The sequence below is a fragment of the Hemitrygon akajei genome, chromosome 10 (assembly GCF_048418815.1).
Source record: "Hemitrygon akajei chromosome 10, sHemAka1.3, whole genome shotgun sequence".
In the NCBI taxonomy this organism is placed as follows: Eukaryota; Metazoa; Chordata; class Chondrichthyes; order Myliobatiformes; family Dasyatidae; genus Hemitrygon; species Hemitrygon akajei.
The window spans coordinates 4,252,046-4,270,461 of record NC_133133.1 but is presented as its reverse complement, the minus strand read 5'-3'; the positions used below and the strand labels follow the sequence as shown (position 1 = coordinate 4,270,461).

Below are 18,416 nucleotides of genomic sequence, written 5' to 3'. Positions count from 1 at the left end.
TCTAAATGGACGTTTTTCAATCCTGAAGTCATGCCCTCTTGTCCTACAGTCCCCTACCATGGAAATAACTTTGCCACATCTAATCTGTTCAGGCCTTTTAACATTTGGAATATTTCTATGAGATCCCCCTCATTCTCCTGAACACTGGGAATACAGCCCAAGAGCTGCCAGACGTTCCTCATAAGGTAACCCTTTCTAATATAAAGAGCCCAAAACTGCACACTATCTTCCAAGTGTGGTGTCACAAGTGCCTTATAGAGCCTCAACATCACATCCCTGCTCTTACATTATACTGTATGCTTCTAGAAATGAATGCCAACATTGCATTCGCCTTCTTCACCACCGACTCATTGAAACTTGTCGGAATTCTTTGAGGAGATTACAAATAGGATAGATAAAGGGGATACAATGGATGTGATATATTTGGACTTCCAGAAGACCTTTGATAAGGTGCCACACATGAGGCTGCTTACTAAGTTAAGAGCCCATGGTATTACATAAAATTTACTGATATGGTTAGAGCATTGGCTGATTGGTAGGAGGCATCGAGTGGGAATAAAAGGATCCTTGTCAGGTCAGCTGTCAGTGACTAGAGGTGTTCTGCAGGAGTTAGTGTTGGAACTGCTTCTTCTTATGCTGTATATCAATGATTTAGATGATGGAATAGGTGGCTTTGTTTCCAAGTTTGCAGATGATACGAAGATTGGTGGAGGGGCAGGTAGTGTTGAGGAAACAGGTAGGATGCAGAAGGACTTAGACAGGTTAAGAGAATGGGCAAAAAAGTGGCAAATGAAATACAATGTTGGAAAATGCATGGTCATGTACTTTGGTAGTAGAAATAAATAGGTAGACTATTTTCTAAGTGGGGAGAAAATCCAGGAATCTGAGATGCAGAGGGACTTGGGAGTCCTTGTGCAGAACACCCTGAAGGTTAACTTGCAGTTAGAGTTGGTGGTGAGGAAGGAAAGTGAAATGTTAGCGTTCATTTCAAGAGGTCTAGAATACAAGACCAGGGACGTGATGCTGAGGCTTCATCAGGCACCAATGAGGCCTCCATTTAAAACAGAGATGTAGAGAAAAATTTTTAGCCAGAGGGTGGTGAATTTGTGGAAGTTATTACCATAGGCATCTGTGGGTGCCAGGTCATTGGATGTATTTAAGGCAGGGCTTAATAGGTTCCTGACTGGACATGACATCAAAGGTTATGTGGAGAAGGCTGAGGAGTGGGGCTGAGGAGAGGAAAAAAGGATCAGCCATGGTTGAATATCGGAACAGACTCAATGGGCCAAATGGCCTATTTCTGCTCCTATGTCTCATGATCTAATTCCTGCCGCTATCTAAACGCTTTGAACGTTCTCCCTGTGACTGTGTGGGTTTCCTCCATGTGCTCAGTGAGTACGCAGTGGGAGTGCGGAGTGTCCTGGCGGGGCTGGTGGAGGACAACAGAGCTGGTGAAAAGGTTCTCAGACACATGAATGTGTAATAAGTGGAAAGGTGTGAATGTTGTGTAGGCAGAAGGGTTTGGTTTAGTTGGATATTTTATGAATAATTTATTTAATTCAACAAAACATCATGGGCAAAAGGCCTGTAGTGTTCAATATCATAAGAGAAATCCAGAGCAACACACATAAAATGCTGGAGGAATAAGCTGCTCAGACAGCATCTATGGAGGGGAATAATCAGTCAGCATTTCAGGCTGAATGAAGGGTCTTGGCCCAATTGCCAACTGTTTCTCCCCTTCGTAGATGCTACCTGACCTGCTGAGTTCATCAAGCAGTTTGAGTGTTTGCTCTGCAAATCCTGCCCTCTGCCTCTCCCTTGTGGCACCTCCTGGTAAACCTCTCTGGAGTACCAGAGGTCAGAGATGTGCAGAACTGGATAACAAGCAGAGTGCTGGAGGAACTCCCGATGAAGGGCCTCAGACCAAAATATCGACTGTTTATTCATCTCCATAGATGCTGCCCGACCTGCTGAGTTCCTCCAGCATCTTGTGTGGGTTGCTCTGGTTTTCCAGCATCTTCAGAATCTCTTGTGTTCAGAATCAGATTCATGTTTATTGACGCTGACTTCAAAGTTCAAAATCATGAAATTTGTTGCGTTTATAACAGCAGTACCATGCAGGTATAACAGTATCAGTTACAATAAAATAATAAAGTAAATACTGAAAAAGAAGAATATTGAAGTAGTGTTCATGAACTGTTCAGAAATCTGATGACATTTATTTTGGGTCTTCAGGCTCCTGTACCTCCTCACTGATGAGAAGAGGGCAAGTCCTAGCTGGCGAGGGTCGTTAGTGAGGGATGCTGCCTTCTTGAGGCAGCACCTCTTGAAGAAGTCACGATGGTGGGGAGGGTTACGCTCATGAAGTCAGCTGAGTCTCCATCCCTTTACAGCCTCCAGCAATCCAGTGCAAAACCAGTTTGTGAACATCCCATTCCAGTCCAGTTCATCGCCTCTTGCCTATGGTTTGAGGGAGTTGTTGACAAAATTATAAGCAGATGGAAATGTTTTGGAGTTGATCACTGATGCATGTTGCTGTGTATCCTGACAGGAGTTATTGAAGTTCAGTAGCAACTGTGACGGATCCCACGAGTTACACGAGGCTCTGGCAGCCATGCTGAACTTACTGAAATCCGTCAATGATTCCATGCACCAGATCGCTATCACGGGATACAATGTAAGCACTTGTCTGGGCCATTTCCATTCATTAATGAAAATGATTTCAGTATGATTGATTACACTTTTGTACACATAGCATAAGCAGTCGATGATATTGGAAATGTCACACAGATTTGAACCTTGTCCCCCAGCACATTAGAGGGTGGATGGTAGTGTACTGGATAGTATAACACTTTCCAGAGCCATGCCACTGTCTGTAAGGAGTTAGTACATTGTCTCTGTGACTATGTGGGTTTCCTCTGGGTGCTGCAGTTTACTCCCACATTCCAGCATTCTTCTCACCTACCTAGCACTTCCCCCTGGGTCCCCTCTTCCTTCCCATTCTCCCATGGTCCATTTGCCTCTCCTATCAGATTACTTCCTCTCCAGCCCTTGACATTTCCCACCCACCTGGTTTCTCCTGTCACTTTCTCGCTACCCCCCTCTTCCTCACCCACCCCCACCTTTTTACTCGGGCATCTTTCCCCTTTCCAGTCCCGATGAAGGGTCTCATCCCAAAACATTGATGTTTAATTGTTTCTATGGATGCTGCCTGACCTGCTGAGCTCCTCCAGCATTTGTGTGTGTTATTTTGGATTTCCAGCATCCACAGACTTTCCAAAATGTTTGGCTTAGGGTTAGTAATTTGTGGGCATGCTATGTTGGCATCAGAGGCATGGCAACAATTGCCCCCAGCACATCCTCAGACTGTTGGTCGTTGATGCAAATGACATATTTGACTATATGCTTCAGTGTTTCAATGTACACGTGACAAAGCTAATCTTTTCCCTATCTTTCTCATACATTGGTCCTCTGTAGGCTACGTGCCTTCTTTCTATTAACCTATCAGTAACTTTACAGTTTTGAACTTCCTGTCAGAGGGGAATTGTTGTTAAATTGGAGAGTGTCCAGGGGAGGACTGGAAATGGGATTGGTTTATTATTGTCACGTGTATTGAGAGACAGTGAAAATCTTGTCTTGTATACTGTTCATACAGATCAGATTCTTACACAATGCATGAATTAGAACCCAGTAAAACAATAACAAAGTACAAAAACATGCAACAACTACTGAAAAGTGCGGTGCAGGTAAATGATAAAAGTGCAAGATCATAATGAGGTTGATTATGAGGCCTGGAGTCCATCTTATCATACAAGAGGACTGTTGAAGAATCTGATAACAGTGGGATAGAAGCTGTCCTTGAGCCTGATGGAATGTATTTCCAGGCTTTTGTACCTTCTGCCTGATAGGAGTGGGGAAAGGAGAGAATGTCTGGGGTAGGAGGGGTCTTTGGTTATGCTGGCTGCTTTACCAAGACGGCAAAGGGTATAGACAGAGTCCGTAGAACCATAGAACATTACAGCACAGAAACAGGCCTTTTGGCCCTTCTTGGCTGTGCCGAACCATTTTTCTGCCTCATCCCACTGACCTGCACCTGGACCATATCCCTCCAAACCCCTCCCATCCATGTACCTGTCCAAGTTTTTCTTAAATGTCAAAAGTGAGCCCGCATTCACCACTTCAACTGGCAGCTCATTCCACACTCCCACCACTCTGTGTGAAGCAGCTCCCCCTAATGTTCCCTTTAAACTTTTCCCCCTTCACCCTTAACCCATGTCCTCTGGTTTTTTTCTCCCCTAACCTCAGTGGAAAAAGCCTGCTTGCATTCACTCTATCTATACCCATCATAATTTAATACACTTCTATCAAATCACCCCTCATTCTTCTATGCTCCAGGGAATAAAGTCCTAACCTATTCAACCTTTCTCTGTAACTCGGTTTCTCAAGTCCTGGCAACATCCTTGTAAACCTTCTCTGTACTCTTTCAACCTTATTAATATCCTTCCTGTAACTAGGTGACCAAAACTGCACACAATACTCCAAATTCGGCCTCACCAATGTCTTATACAACTTCACCATAACATTCCAACTCTTATACTCAATACTTAGATTTATAAAGGCCAATGGACCAAAAGCTCTCTTTACGACCCTATCCACCTGTGATACCACTTTTAGGGAGTTATGTATCTGTATTCCCAGATCGCTCTGTTCTACTGCACTCCTCAGTGTCCTACCATTTACCTTGTATGTCCTACCTTGGTTTAGAAGGGAGGATGGTTCCTGTGATGTGCCAAACTCAAGTGCCTGAATTATAGGGAAAGGTTGGAAATGCTCCAGTTTTCTCCCACATCCCAAAGACATACAGGTTAATTGATCACATGGGTGGAATTGGGCAGCACAGTCTTGTTGGGCCTAAAGGCCTGTTTCCGTGCTGTCTCTGTAAATAGAAATGGATAAAATATACTGTCAAATAAACTTTTGTCTGGCTTCCAGCCAGATAGAGCTATTGATTATAACCGACGTTTCGGTGATAAACTCTGCCATTTTCATCTGGAATGATGCATCATGCTTCAGGCATCATCCCTGAAGAAGATGACAGAGTTTGTCGTTGAAACGTCGGTTATAATCAATACCTGTACTCGAATGGAAGTCTGAGAACAGTTTATTCACCATATCTGCTGGGAAAGCATTAGATCCTTCTTCAAAATATATTGTGATTGCTGGAAAAAATACCTCAATTCAAAATTAATGTGGTGTGTCCGCTGGTGGTTGTTAGGGAAACCTGCAGGACTTTGGGCCGGTACTGATGCAGGGGTCCTTCAACGTCTGGATAAATCACAAAAAAGGGCCGACCAAAATGAAGGATCTTGCACGCTTCAAACCCATGCAACGCCACCTCTTCCTCCACGAGACCGCACTTGTGTTCTGTAAGAAGCGAGAGGAACACGGGGAGGGCTATGACAAAGCACCGTCCTACAGCTTCAAGCATTACCTAAAGGTAAGGGGACAACGTTGTTCTTCTCTGGTGCTGCTTTGTAGATTCTGTCTTCCTACATCCTCAGCTTCTGTAGCATTTCTTTATCTTTCTGAAAAATGCATACAAGAAAATGAATCTTATGGTAGTATACAGTGTCAGAGACAATAGACAGTAGGTGCAGGAGTAGGCCATTCGGCCCTTCTAGCCAGCACCGCCATTCTCTGTGATCGTGGCTGATCATACACAATCAGTACCCCGCTCCTGCCCTCTCCCCATATCCCTTGACCCTACTATCTATAAGAGCTCTATCTAACTCTCTCTTGAATGCATCCAGAGACTTGGCCTCCACTGCCTTCTGGGGCAGAGCATTCCACATATCCACCACTCTCTGGGTGAAAATGTTTCTCCGCATCTCTGTTCTAAATGGCCTACCCCTTATTCTTAAACTGTGGCCTCTAGTTCTGGACTCACCCATCAGCGGGAACACGCTTCCTGCCTCCAGCGTGTCCAATCCCTTAATAATTTTATATGTCTCAATCAGATCCCATCTCATCCTTCTAAATTCCAGTGTATACAAGCCCAGTCGCTCCAATCTTTCAACATATGACAGTCCCGCCATCCCAGGAATTAACCTTGTGAACCTACCCTGCACTCCCTCAATAGCAAGAATGTCCTTCCTCAAATTTGGAGACCAAAACTGCACACAGTACTCCAGGTGGGGTCTCACCAGGGCCCTGTACAGCTGCAGAAGGACCTCTTTACTCCTATACTCAATTCCTCTTGTTATAAAAGCCAGCATGCCATTAGCTTTCTTCACTGCCTGCTGTACCTGCATGCTTGCTTTCATTGACTGATGTACAAGAACACCTAGATCTCGTTGTACTTTCCCTTTTCCTAACTTGACTCCATTTAGATAGTAATCTGCCTTCCTGTTCTTGCCACCAAAGTGGATAACCTCACACTTATCCACATTAAACTGCATCTGCCATACATTTGCCCACTCACCCAACCTGTCCAAGTCACCCTGCATTCTCATAACATCCTCCTGACATTTCACACTGCCACCCAGCTTTGTGTCATTGGCAAATTTGCTAATGTTACTTTTAATCCCTTCATCTAAATCATTAATGTATATTGTAAACAGCTGCGGTCCCAGCACCGAACCTTGCGGTACCCCACTGGTCACAGCCTGCCATTCCGAAAGGGTCCCGTTAATCACTACTCTTTGTTTCCTGTCAGCCAGCCAATTTTCAATCCATGTCAGTACTCTGCCCCCAATACCATGTGCCCTAATTTTGCCCACTAATCTCCTATGTGGGACTTTATCAAAAGCTTTCTGGAAGAGTCAGGTTTAATATCTCTAGCACGTCATGAAATGTATTGTTTTGCAGCAGCAGTACAATCTAATCGATGATAATAAAGAACTATAAATTACGATAGATAAATATAATGCTGCTGCCCATGATGGAGCTGGCTGAGTTTACAACTTTCTGCAGCTTTTTCCCGTCCTGTGCAGTGGCCCCACCACACCAGATGGTGATGTAAACTGTTAGAATGCTTCTGCAGTGCATCTGTAGAAATTTGTTAGAGTTTTTGATGACAATCCAGATCTCCTCAGACTCCTAATGAAATATGGCTGGTGTTGTGCCTTCTTCATAACTGCATCAATATTTGATTCATATCATTGTGATTCTTGTACAACTGAGATCAGGTGCCGGAAAACAATGTTATCTGTTTTGCTTCTCCTGGCAGATGAATGCTGTTGGCATCACTGAGAACGTGAAAGGGGACACCAGGAAGTTTGAAGTTTGGTATAGTGGGAGAGAGGAAGTATATCTCATCCAGGTTTGTCTGCTATTCACAGCTCTCCGAATGCTTTGCAAGGGGCTGATCAGCCTCTACTCCATGTGTGGAGGAGATCTGATTATTCGAGTAAGGACAAGAGCATCACTGACATTTACTGCCCATCCAACGTGGCCCAGGACAAGGTGGTTGTGTGCTGCCTTTCTGAACTTCCTGGTGGAGGTGCCCCTGCAGTACTGCAGGCAGGGAATTCCAGGTGTATTAGTTTATCATTGCCGTGAAATAGGGTGGTGGGGTGAAATACGTCTCTATCAAAGGAGGTGTAAAGTGGACCTTCCCTCTGCTAGCCTGCAAGTCACCTTCAGACAAGGTGTAGCTTAGCCCCTTCCTCCCCCCTCCCGATCAGGGTCACGTGAAGCCATGGAAGCAGGTGGTGGATGGTCGTATGAACAGCCAGTGCAGATCACAAGTACAGGTTATGTGATCACTGATACCAGGCAGACAATCTCTGAAGAGTATTGGTAATGGCTGGGATCACCGTCTTGGAAAGACACTGTCCATAGGAAGACAATGGCAAGCGGCTTGTGCTTTAAAAAAAATTACCAAGAGAACTCACGGTCATGGACGGACCACGATCGCCAGATGATGGACGGTCCACGATCACCAGGTGACGGACGGTCCACGATCGCCCAGGTGACGGACGGTCCACGATCGCCCAGGTGACGGACGGTCCACGATCGCCCAGGTGACGGACGGTCCACGATCACCAGGTGACGGACGGTCCACGATCGCCCAGGTGACGGACGGTCCACGATCACCAGGTGATGGACGGTCCACGATCACCAGGTGATGGAAAGTCCACGATCGCCCAGGTGATGGACGGTCCACGATCGCCAGATGACGGACGGTCCACGATCACCCAGGTGACGGACGGTCCACGATATCCCAGGTGATGGACGGACCACGATCGCCAGATGATGGATGGTCCACGATCACCAGGTGATGGACGGTCCACGATCGCCAGATGACGGACGGTCCACGATCGCCAGATGACGGACGGTCCACGATCACCCAGGTGACGGACGGTCCACGATATCCCAGGTGATGGACGGACCACGATCGCCAGATGATGGATGGTCCACGATCACCAGGTGATGGAAAGTCCACGATCGCCCAGGTGATGGACGGACCACGATCGCCCAGGTGATGGAAGGTCCACGATCACCAGGTGATGGAAAGTCCACGATCGCCCAGGTGATGGACGGTCCACGATCGCCCAGGTGATGGACGGACCACGATCGCCCAGGTGATGGACGGTCCACGATCGCCCAGGTGATGGACGGTCCATGATCGCCCAGGTGACGGACGGACCACGATCGCCCAGGTGACGGATGGTCCACGATCACCAGGTGACGGACGGTCCATGATCGCCCAGGTGATGGACGGTCCACGATCGCCCAGGTGATGGACGGACCACGATCGCCCAGGTGATGGACGGACCACGATCGCCTAGGTGACGGATGGTCCACGATCGCCCAGGTGACGGACGGTCCACGATCGCCCAGGACCTGTTAATGTGTGTGAGAGAGGGTTTGGGACGGAGGGAAGGGGCTTGTTTTACTGTTGCTGTTTTGTTGTTGTTGTTCTTGTTGCTCTGCTGAACATTGTAGGCATAATATGTTGGCAATGGACTGTGGCAACACTTGCGGGCTACCCCCAGCTGGTTGGTAACAGAGATGACACCGCATTTCACTGTATGTCTCCATGTACAGGGGTGTCACAGTAGCGTAGCGGTTATCGTGATGGTGTTACTGCTTGCGGAGTCCTAGTTCGGAGTTCATTTTCGATGTCATCTGTAAGGAGTTTGTATGTCCTCCCCATGAACGTGCAGGTTTCCTCTGGGTGCTCTGGTTTCCTCCCACAGTCCAAAGACATACGGGTTAGTAGGTTAATTGGTGATTGTCAATTGACCTGTGACTAGGCTGGGGTTAAATCGGTGGGTTGCTGAGTGGTGTGGCTTGTTAGGCAGGAAGGGCCTGTTTTGTGTAATATCTGTAAAAAAAAAAGTTAAATTAATCCTTAAAACAATAAATCTTAGATTTTAAAATCTTTACAACTTTGAATCTTTAATTCCCTGTTATCTGTGACTCTGCCATGTATTCACTGAGCTCAGACACAAGCCCAGATAGCTGTATATTTTTCAGTAAACAGTACGATGTGAGCTGTATTTAAACAGGTCTGTAAGGAGCTAATCTTGTTCACATGTATCATGATTTTCCCTGTCGATTCTCAGGCTCCCACTGTGGATGTTAAGATGGCCTGGTTGAGTGAAATGAGGCGAGTGTTGACAAGCCAACACCAGCTCCTCCGAGGTACCAGAAATGTTGTTTGCCATGTCTTTAAAAAGCCACGACTGGGTTAGGAAGTTGCTGGCCACTGTCCAACTCTCCAGTTGCCTGTGTTCCAGATCTTTCAGTGAACTTCCTCCCGGTTCTCAAGATGTTGGGAGAACTCAGTGGGTCGGGCAGCATCGGTGGAGGAGAATGAACAGTCAACATCATCATGTGTACTGAAGAAGGGTCTTGGCTCAAAGCATTGACTGTTTATTCACTTCCATAGATGCTGCCTGACCTGCTGAGTTCCTCTAGCATTTTTCTGTGTGTTGCTGTGGATTTCCAGCATCTGCAGAATCTCATATTCATGTAGTAGTTTCCTCATGCCTTTCTACCATTGAATATTGAGTCATTTCCCTGCATTGAACTCTCATCCCTTGATATCCCAAATAGAGGTGAATAAATGCAGAAAATATTACATTCATTTAACTAATGAATGGGAATGTTCGTTTCAATACCGTCTTTCGCATCCAAAATAACCCAAAGCATTCACTGCCATTGGGGACATGGGCAATGTGGTATAAGGGGTTTTGGAACATTCTGGAGATCTGGAAGTTTAATTCAGTCCCCACCCTATGCATTAGGATGGGTTGATGACCTGGAGACACCAAGGCAAGTGTCTTGGGTCTGGTTTGCCCCCCAAGAATCTTCCCCTTCCTAATGAAGGGTCTCAGCTAGAAATGTCGGCTGTTTATTCACTTCCATGCTGCCTGACCTGCTGAGTTATTCCCGCATATTGTGCGTGTTACTGTGTGGAGGGGAAAGGGGAAATGCACAATCAACATCTTGATTTAAGGTGCTTCATTTGGACTGAAAGGTAGTCAGTATCAAGAAGTGGGGAGCAAGAACTGGCAGTTGATTGGTGGAACCAGGTGATGAGGAGTGATTGGATGGGAGAGTGGAAATAGCTGGGGGGTGATTGGATGCCGTTGAAGATGGTGCAGTCTGAGAGGAGAGGAGAGGAGGCTGGAGCATGGAATGAAAGGAGGGAGCTGGGGAGGAGAACAAGTGGGAGGAGCATTCGTGCCAGTGGTGACAGGTAAGAGAGGTGAGAGAGTCAGTGATGTGGACTGGGATGGGTAGATCAGGAGGAGAGGGGAGGGACAGAGGGTTACAGACACAATGATGCTTGAAGAATTGAAGAGCTTAGACTTTATAAGGGATTATTTAGGCTAGTCGGAGTGTTGTGAGCATTTTTAGTCCCATATCTCAGAATGGATGTATGGATGGTATTAGAGAGGGTCCAGAGGAAGTTCACAAGACTGACCTGGAATGAAAGGGTCAACATATGAGGTGCTTGTGATGGCTCTGGGCCTGCACTTGCTGGAATTCAGAAGGATGAGGGGAGGATTTAATTGAAACCTCTTGAAAATTGAAATGCTTAGATAAAGTGGATATGGAGAGGAGGTTTCCTATAGTGGTAAGTCTAGGACCAGAGGGTACAGCTTCAGAATAGAGGATCATCCATTTAGAAAAGAGATGAAGAGGAATTTCTTTAGCCAGAGGGTGGTGAATCTGTGAAATTTATTGCCACAGATGGTTGTGGAGGCCAAGTCATTGAGTGTATTTAATGTGGAGGTTGATAGGTCCTTGATTAGTCAGGGCATCAAAGGTTATGGGGAAAAGGCAGGAGAATAGGGTTGAGAGTGATAATAAATCACCACGATGGAATGGAGGGTAAGACTTGATGGGCCAAATGGCCTAATTCTGCTCCTATGTTTTTTGGTCTTATGGTCTCAGAAAAGACTTTGTCAAGCTGCATAAAATACAGACAGACAGACATACTTTATTGATCCCGAGGGAAATTGGGTTTCGTTACAGCCACACCAACCAAGAATAGTGAAGAAATATAGCAATATAAACAATAAATAATTAAATAATAATAAGTTAATCATGCCAAGTGGAACTAAGTCCAGGACCAGCCTATTGGCTCAGGGTGTCTGACACTCCGAGGGAGGAGTTGTAAAGTTTGATGGCCACAGGTAGGAATGACTTCCTATGACGCTCAGTGTTACATCTCGGTGGAATGAGTCTCTGGCTGAACGTACTCCTGTGCCTAACCAGTACATTATGGAGTGGATGGGAGTCATTGTCCAAGATGGCATGCAACTTGGACAGCATCCTCTTTTCAGACACCACCGTCAGAGAGTCCAGTTCCACCCCCACAACATCACTGGCCTTATGAATGAGTTTGTTAATTCTGTCGACGTCTGCTACCCTCAGCCTGCTGCCCCAGCACACAACAGCAAACATGATAGCACTGGCCACCACAGACTCGTAGAACATCCTCAGCATCGTCCAGCAGATGTTAAAGGACCTCAGTCTCCTCAGGAAATAATGAGGGCACTTGAGACCAAAAACAAGAAGGAAGTGATGCTGAGGCTTAATAAGGCATTGTTGAGAGCACCACAAGTAGTGTGAGCAGTTTTAAAGGCTCAGGGCCTGTACTTGCTGCTGTTTGAAAGAATGGGGGGGGGGGGAGGCGCATTGGGTTCTCTTTGAAATCTATCAAAAGGCAGCCAATGAACAGAGCAAGCGATTTCATTGGTCCAGCATGAAAGACCCTCACCGTCCAGGTCATGCCCTCTTCCCATTGCTGCCATCACAGAGGAGGGACAGGAGCCTGAAGACCTGCACTCAGAGATTCAGGAACAGCTCCTTCCCCCGCCATCAGATTTCTGACTGGACATTGAACCCAAGTCCGCTACCCTATTATTCCTTTTCTTTTGCAGTACTTAATTATTTTGTAACTTGTAGTAGTTTTATGTCTCTGCAAAGTACTATGGCTACAAAATGGGTGATAATAAACTTGTTTCTGATTCTGTCTCTTTCGCAGATGACAGGCAATCTCCTCAGCACCATGCCGATCAGGTTCCATTATCCCCTGGGTAAGTGTGGAAAGAACGCATCAAAATGAGATAGCGCATGTCCAGTTTAGTGTGAAGGAGACGCCGTTGTGTGGCATTAGGTCAAGGCAACACAAGCGATACCAACGGAGATACCGCTCGAGAGGTTGAATGTTCATCCACGTCTACAGGATTCATCCATAACCCATCTATGGTCATCTTCTCCCCCACAGGAAACAAAAGAGAGCCTCTGTGAGTTCGGAGGAGAACGATGGCGATTTCACAAGACCCGTGGTTTTGGACACGTTCCCTCTGTCACCACAGAGGGTACGGACAGGTACTGCAAAGCGCCAAACACAGCACCTCAAATTCACAGATTAGAAACAGGTCTTCTGCCAATCTGGGCCAGGCCAAGATCTTATTGTGCATAGTTCAATCAACTCACACCTGGATTATTGCCCTCCTTGCATGTACTTATTTCAACTGTTTAAAAATGTTACAATTGAACCCATGTCCACCACTTCTGCTGGCAGCTTGTTCTACAATTGCACTACACTACGAGTGAAGAAGTTCCCCTTCAGGTTCCCGTTAAATATTTCACCTTTCACCCTTAACCTGTGGTTCTAGTCTCACCCAACATCGGTAGAAAAAGATTGCATGCGTTTACCCTATCTATACCCACATAATCGTGTATACCTCTATCAAACCTCCCCTCATTCTCCTACACTCCAGGGAATAAAGTCCTAACCTATTCAATCTTTCCCTATAATTCTTTGTAAATTTTCTGTGCACTCTTTCAATCTTATTGATATCTTTCCTTCAGGTAGGTTACCAGAACTGTACAGAATACTCCAAATTAAGCCCCACCAATGTCTTGGACAACTTCAACATAACACCCCAAGTCCTGTACTCCATACTTAGATATCTGAAGGCCGACATGCCTAAAGCTCTCTTTATGACCCTGTGACACCTCTTTCAAGGAATTATGGATCGGTATTACCAGATCTCGCCGTTCTACCACACTCCTCAGTGCCCTACCTCTCACTGTCCTGGCTGGTCCTCCCAAAGTACAGCACCACACACTGGTCCACATTCAATTCCATCTGCCACTATTCAGCCCATTTTCAACTGGTTCAGAACCCACTGCAAGCTTTGATAGCCTCCCTCGCTGTCCACTACATCCCCAATCTTGGTGTCCACAAATCTGATCCAGTTTACATCCAGATTGTTGATATAGATGACAAGCAACAATGGACTCAGCACCGATCCCTGCAGCTCACCTCCACTGTCAGGCCTCCAATCAGGGTGTCAACCCTCTACTACCACTCTCTGGCTTCTCCCACAAAGAAAATGTCTAATCCAATTGACTACCTCATCCTGAATGCTGAGCAACTGAACCTTCCTGACCAGCTTCCCACGTAGACAACATCCACTGTCTTTCCTTCATCAATCTTCCTGATTACTTCCTTGAGAAGCTCTATGATTGGTTAGACATGACCTGTAGTGCACTCTGGGGTGGCACGATAGTGTAGAGGTTCACACAGCACTTTACAGAACCGGTGACCCAGGTTCAATTCCTACCAAGTCTGTAAGGACTTTTGTTCACTTTTCCCGCGACTGCGTAGGTTTCCTACAGGTCTTCTGATTTCTTCCACGTTCCAAAACGGTACCAGTTGGGAGGTTAATTAGTCAGTGTAAATTGTCCTGACGAAGGGTCTCAGCCCAAAACGTCGACAGCTCTTCTCCCTATAGATGCTGCCTGGCCTGCTGTGTTCCACCAGCATTTTGTGTCCACGCTGCAGCATCGAGTCAGCTTTGCAGCTGTTGCCAGCTGACCGACTGCGTCCATCAGCCTGAGGAGTGCCGCAGTCAGAGCTTCCTTCCTGTGGTTATCTCTGTATCAGAAGGAATCCAACATTTAGCACAGGAAGCCACACTGCTCTGAGAATTTCGGCACTGCGAATCTCACCTTGTCATCACAGTTCCCGGAAAGCAGTTTACTAAGAAACTCTACCCCTTATATAAAGTTGTTTCAAAATGATTGAACATTCGTGAACAGGTCCACATTGCACAATTTAATGTTAAATTTGAGTCTTTGGTGGGGAAGGCAAATGCAATGTTATCCTTCATTTCAAGAGGACTAAAATATAAGAGCAAGGATGTATTACTCAACACAAGAGATTCAGCAGATTCTAGAAATCTAGAGCAACACACTCGAAGTGCTGGAGGAACTCAGCAGGTCGGGTAGCACTGAGGCTTTGTAAGATGTTGCCAGACTCCACTTGGAATATTGTGAGCAGTTCCGGGCCTCTTATCCAAGAAACAGTGTGCTGACATTAGAGAGGGTCCAGAGTGAGTGCATGAGAATCATCCTGGAAATGAAAGGGTTAACATATCAGGAGTAATTGATGGCTCTGGGCCTGTACTTGCTGGAGTTCAGGAAAATCAGGGGGAATCTCATTGAAACCTATGGAATATTGAAAGACCAAGACAGAACGGACACAGCCTAAGAATAGAGGACATCCATTTAGAATGGAGATGAAGAGGAATTTCTTTAACCAATGGGGTGATGAATCCATGGAATTCATTGGCACAGACAGCTGGATATATTTAAAGTGGGGCTTGATAGGCCCTTGATTAGTCAGGGTGTGAAAGGTTACGGGGAGAAGGCAGGAGAATAGGATTGAAAGAGAAAATAAATCAGCCGTGGTACAGAAGAGAGGTCAAATGGCCTAGTTCAGCTCCTGTATCTTATGGTGTGTCCAGTTTCCTTGACAACATGGTTTGGATGAGTTACCTTAAGGATCCAGATTAACTGTCTCCATAGTGTGGGACAGTTGTAACGCAGGAGCAGAAGGTGTCCTGTCCTGGGGTCATGGTAGCGTAGCGGTTCGCTTCACGCCATTGCAGCTCAATGAGTTCAATTCCGGCATCGTCTGTACGGATTTTGTACGTTCTCTCTGAGATCATGTGGGTTTCCTGCGGGGGCTTCAGTTTCCTCCCACATTCCATGATGTACTAGTTAGTAGATTAATTGGTCATTGTAACTTGCCCTGTGATTAGGCCAGGGTTAAATCAGTGAGTTGCTGATAGCACGGCTCATAGGGACAGAAGGGCCTGTTTTGCACTGTATCTCCAAGTAAAATTAATAATAAGTCATTTAGCATTGACAACAATCCAACAGCTCCACGCTTTCTGGAGTGCTTTATTTCCAAACTTCAGTAAGATCAGAGTTCTCTTGATAGGACTTCAATTCTGCATGGCCTCAGAAATAACTCTGTACCCCCTCCCACAATAGGTCTCACGTTGCGATCGGGACGACAGAAGGCACAGTGAATTAACTGTCTTCCTCCTGCAGATTGGCCTGGAAGATCCCATTTTTATGAAGGATCGGAGGGAAATGAGGGTTGGTCGAGCAACAACGACACAGAGGAGGAGGATGCAAGCCAACTGGTGAGTTGCTGCTCCCTCAAAGACCCCGTCTGATCAGCACAGTACAGATCCTTCGACTCGTGATGGTCAATATCAGACTAACACTTCCCTCCTCCACAACTCTGTGGGGCAAAGAACCTGTATCAAGCTGAACTGTTCTATGCTCTAAATTAAAATGACCCCCTCTCTGCATCTCCCTTTGAGAAGTGTGTTAAAATTTTTACAGTGCTGTTCAAAAAGGAGGAACAGGGTGAGTGTGAGTACAGAGTCGACTGTACTTCCTTAGAAGGTTGGCGTCATTCAATGTCTGTAGTGAGATGCTGAAGATGTTCTATAGGTCAGTTGTGGAGAGCGCCCTCTTCTTTGTGGTGGTGTGTTGGGGAGGAAGCATTAAGAAGAGGGACGCCTCACGTCTTAATAAGCTGGTAAGGAAGGCGGGCTCTGTCGTGGGCAAAGTACTGGAGAGTTTAACATCGGTAGCTGAGCGAAGGGCACTGAGTAGGCTATTGTCAATTATGGAAAACCCTGAACATCCTCTACATAGCACCATCCAGAGACAAAGAAGCAGTTTCAGCGGCAGGTTACTATCGATGCAATGCTCCTCAGACAGGATGAAGAGGTCAATACTCCCCAATGCCATTAGGCTTTACAATTCAACCGCCAGGACTTAAGAACTTTTTAAAAGCTATTATTAATGCTTTTTGAGAGAGTGATTTAGATGCATATCATATTTTTACTGAGTTAAGTATTGTATGTAATTAGTTTTGCTACAACAAGTGTATGGGACATTGGAAAAAAAATGTTGAATTTCCCCATGGGGATGAATAAAGTATCTATCTATCTATTTATCTATCTATAATTCAGACTAATATTTATCCATGAATCATAAAACTATAAAACATAGGGGCAGAATTCGGCCATTTGGCCCATCAAGTCTGCTCCACCATTCCATCATGGCTGATTTATTATCCCTCTCAACCCCATTCTCTTGCCTTCTCTCCGTAACCTTTGACACCCTGACTAATCAAGAAACTATCATTCTCCACTTTAAATGCACCCAGTGACTTGGCCTCCGCAGCCTCCTGTGGCAATGAATTCCACATTCACCTCCCTGTGGCTAAAGAAATTCCGCCTCATTCCTGGTCTAAATCAGAATCAGGCTTATCTATCACCGGCATGTGAGGTGAAATTTGTTAACTTAGCAGCAGCAGTTCAATGCAATACATAATCTAGCAGAGAGAAAAAAATAAAATAAGACATAATAATAAATAAACAAGTAAATCAATTGCATATATTGAATAGATTTTAAAAAGTGCAAAAATAGAAATACTGTGTGTTTAAAAAAAAAGTGAGGTAGTATCCAAAGATTCAATGTTCATTTAGGAATCTGAGGGCAGAGGGGAAGAAGCTGTTCCTTGAATAACTGAGTGTGTGCCTTCAGGCTTCTGTACCTCCTACCTGATGCTAACAGTGAGAAAAGGGCATGCCCTGGGTGCTGGAGGTCCTTAATAATAAACGCTGCCTTTCTGAGACACCGCTCCCTGAAGATGTCCTGGGTACTTTGTAGGTTAGTACCCAAGATGGAGTTGACAAGATTTACAACCTTCCACAGCTTCTTTCGGCTCCTCCATACCAGACAGTGATGCAGCCTGTCAGAATGCTCACCACGGTAAATCTATAGAAGTTTTTGAGTAACATCCTTGTATTCTGAAGCTGTGCCTTCTGGTTCTAGGCTCCCCCACTATAGGAAACAGTATCTGCATGTGCACTCTATCTACTGTAGGCCTTTCAATATTCAATTAGTTTCAATGAATTCTTCCCTCATTCTTTTAAACTCCAGTGAGTACAGGCCCAGAGCTATCAAAAACTACTAATATGTTAACCCTTTAAAGTCCCAGTAAATCCCACTTGGAGTGACACAACCTTAGATACGGACGCTCAGATCTCAGAGTGACAACACTTGGCTCTGACGTAGATATGTGAACATTCCAGACTCTACTGCCCTCTAGTGGGAGAGCAGGGAGGTGAGGGTTTACACATGAAAATCTGTAGGATAAGGGTGATGAACTTAAAGCATGGCTCAGTACATAGAACAACGATGTAATAGCCATTACTGAAGCTTGGTTGAGAGAGGGTCAGGAACGGCTGATTAATGTACCAGGTTTTCAAATTTTTAGTAAAGATAGAGCAGGAGGTAAAGGGTTGGTGGGGGAGGGGGGGAGTGTGGCCAGAATTGTCAGGACAATATCACAGCTGAACATAATGGAGGATCAGACACTGACTTTATTTGGAACTCAGGAGTAGGAAGGGTGCAATCACACGGTGCTACAATCACCGGGGGACTGAGGAACAGATATGTATCAGATTAAGGAAATGTGTAAAAATAATAGAGTTGTTGTTATGGGGATTTCAACTTTCTTAATATATGCTGGGAACTTCTCCGTTTTGTGTGTTTAATCATTTTGG

At 45.6% G+C, this 18,416-nt stretch overlaps 1 protein-coding gene across 1 annotated transcript in view; it reads left to right on the top strand.

Annotated features, from left to right (window-relative positions):
- Nucleotides 1–18,416, top strand: part of mcf2a (MCF.2 cell line derived transforming sequence a) — a 176,088-nt gene that overhangs the window by 138,974 nt on the left and 18,698 nt on the right. The window contains exons 21-27 of the mRNA XM_073057769.1: nucleotides 2,552–2,677; nucleotides 5,276–5,497; nucleotides 7,229–7,321; nucleotides 9,573–9,651; nucleotides 12,509–12,560; nucleotides 12,752–12,855; nucleotides 15,877–15,971. Of these exons, the coding sequence (XP_072913870.1) occupies nucleotides 2,552–2,677; nucleotides 5,276–5,497; nucleotides 7,229–7,321; nucleotides 9,573–9,651; nucleotides 12,509–12,560; nucleotides 12,752–12,855; nucleotides 15,877–15,971 (771 nt within the window). The remainder of the gene's footprint in view (nucleotides 1–2,551; nucleotides 2,678–5,275; nucleotides 5,498–7,228; nucleotides 7,322–9,572; nucleotides 9,652–12,508; nucleotides 12,561–12,751; nucleotides 12,856–15,876; nucleotides 15,972–18,416) is intronic.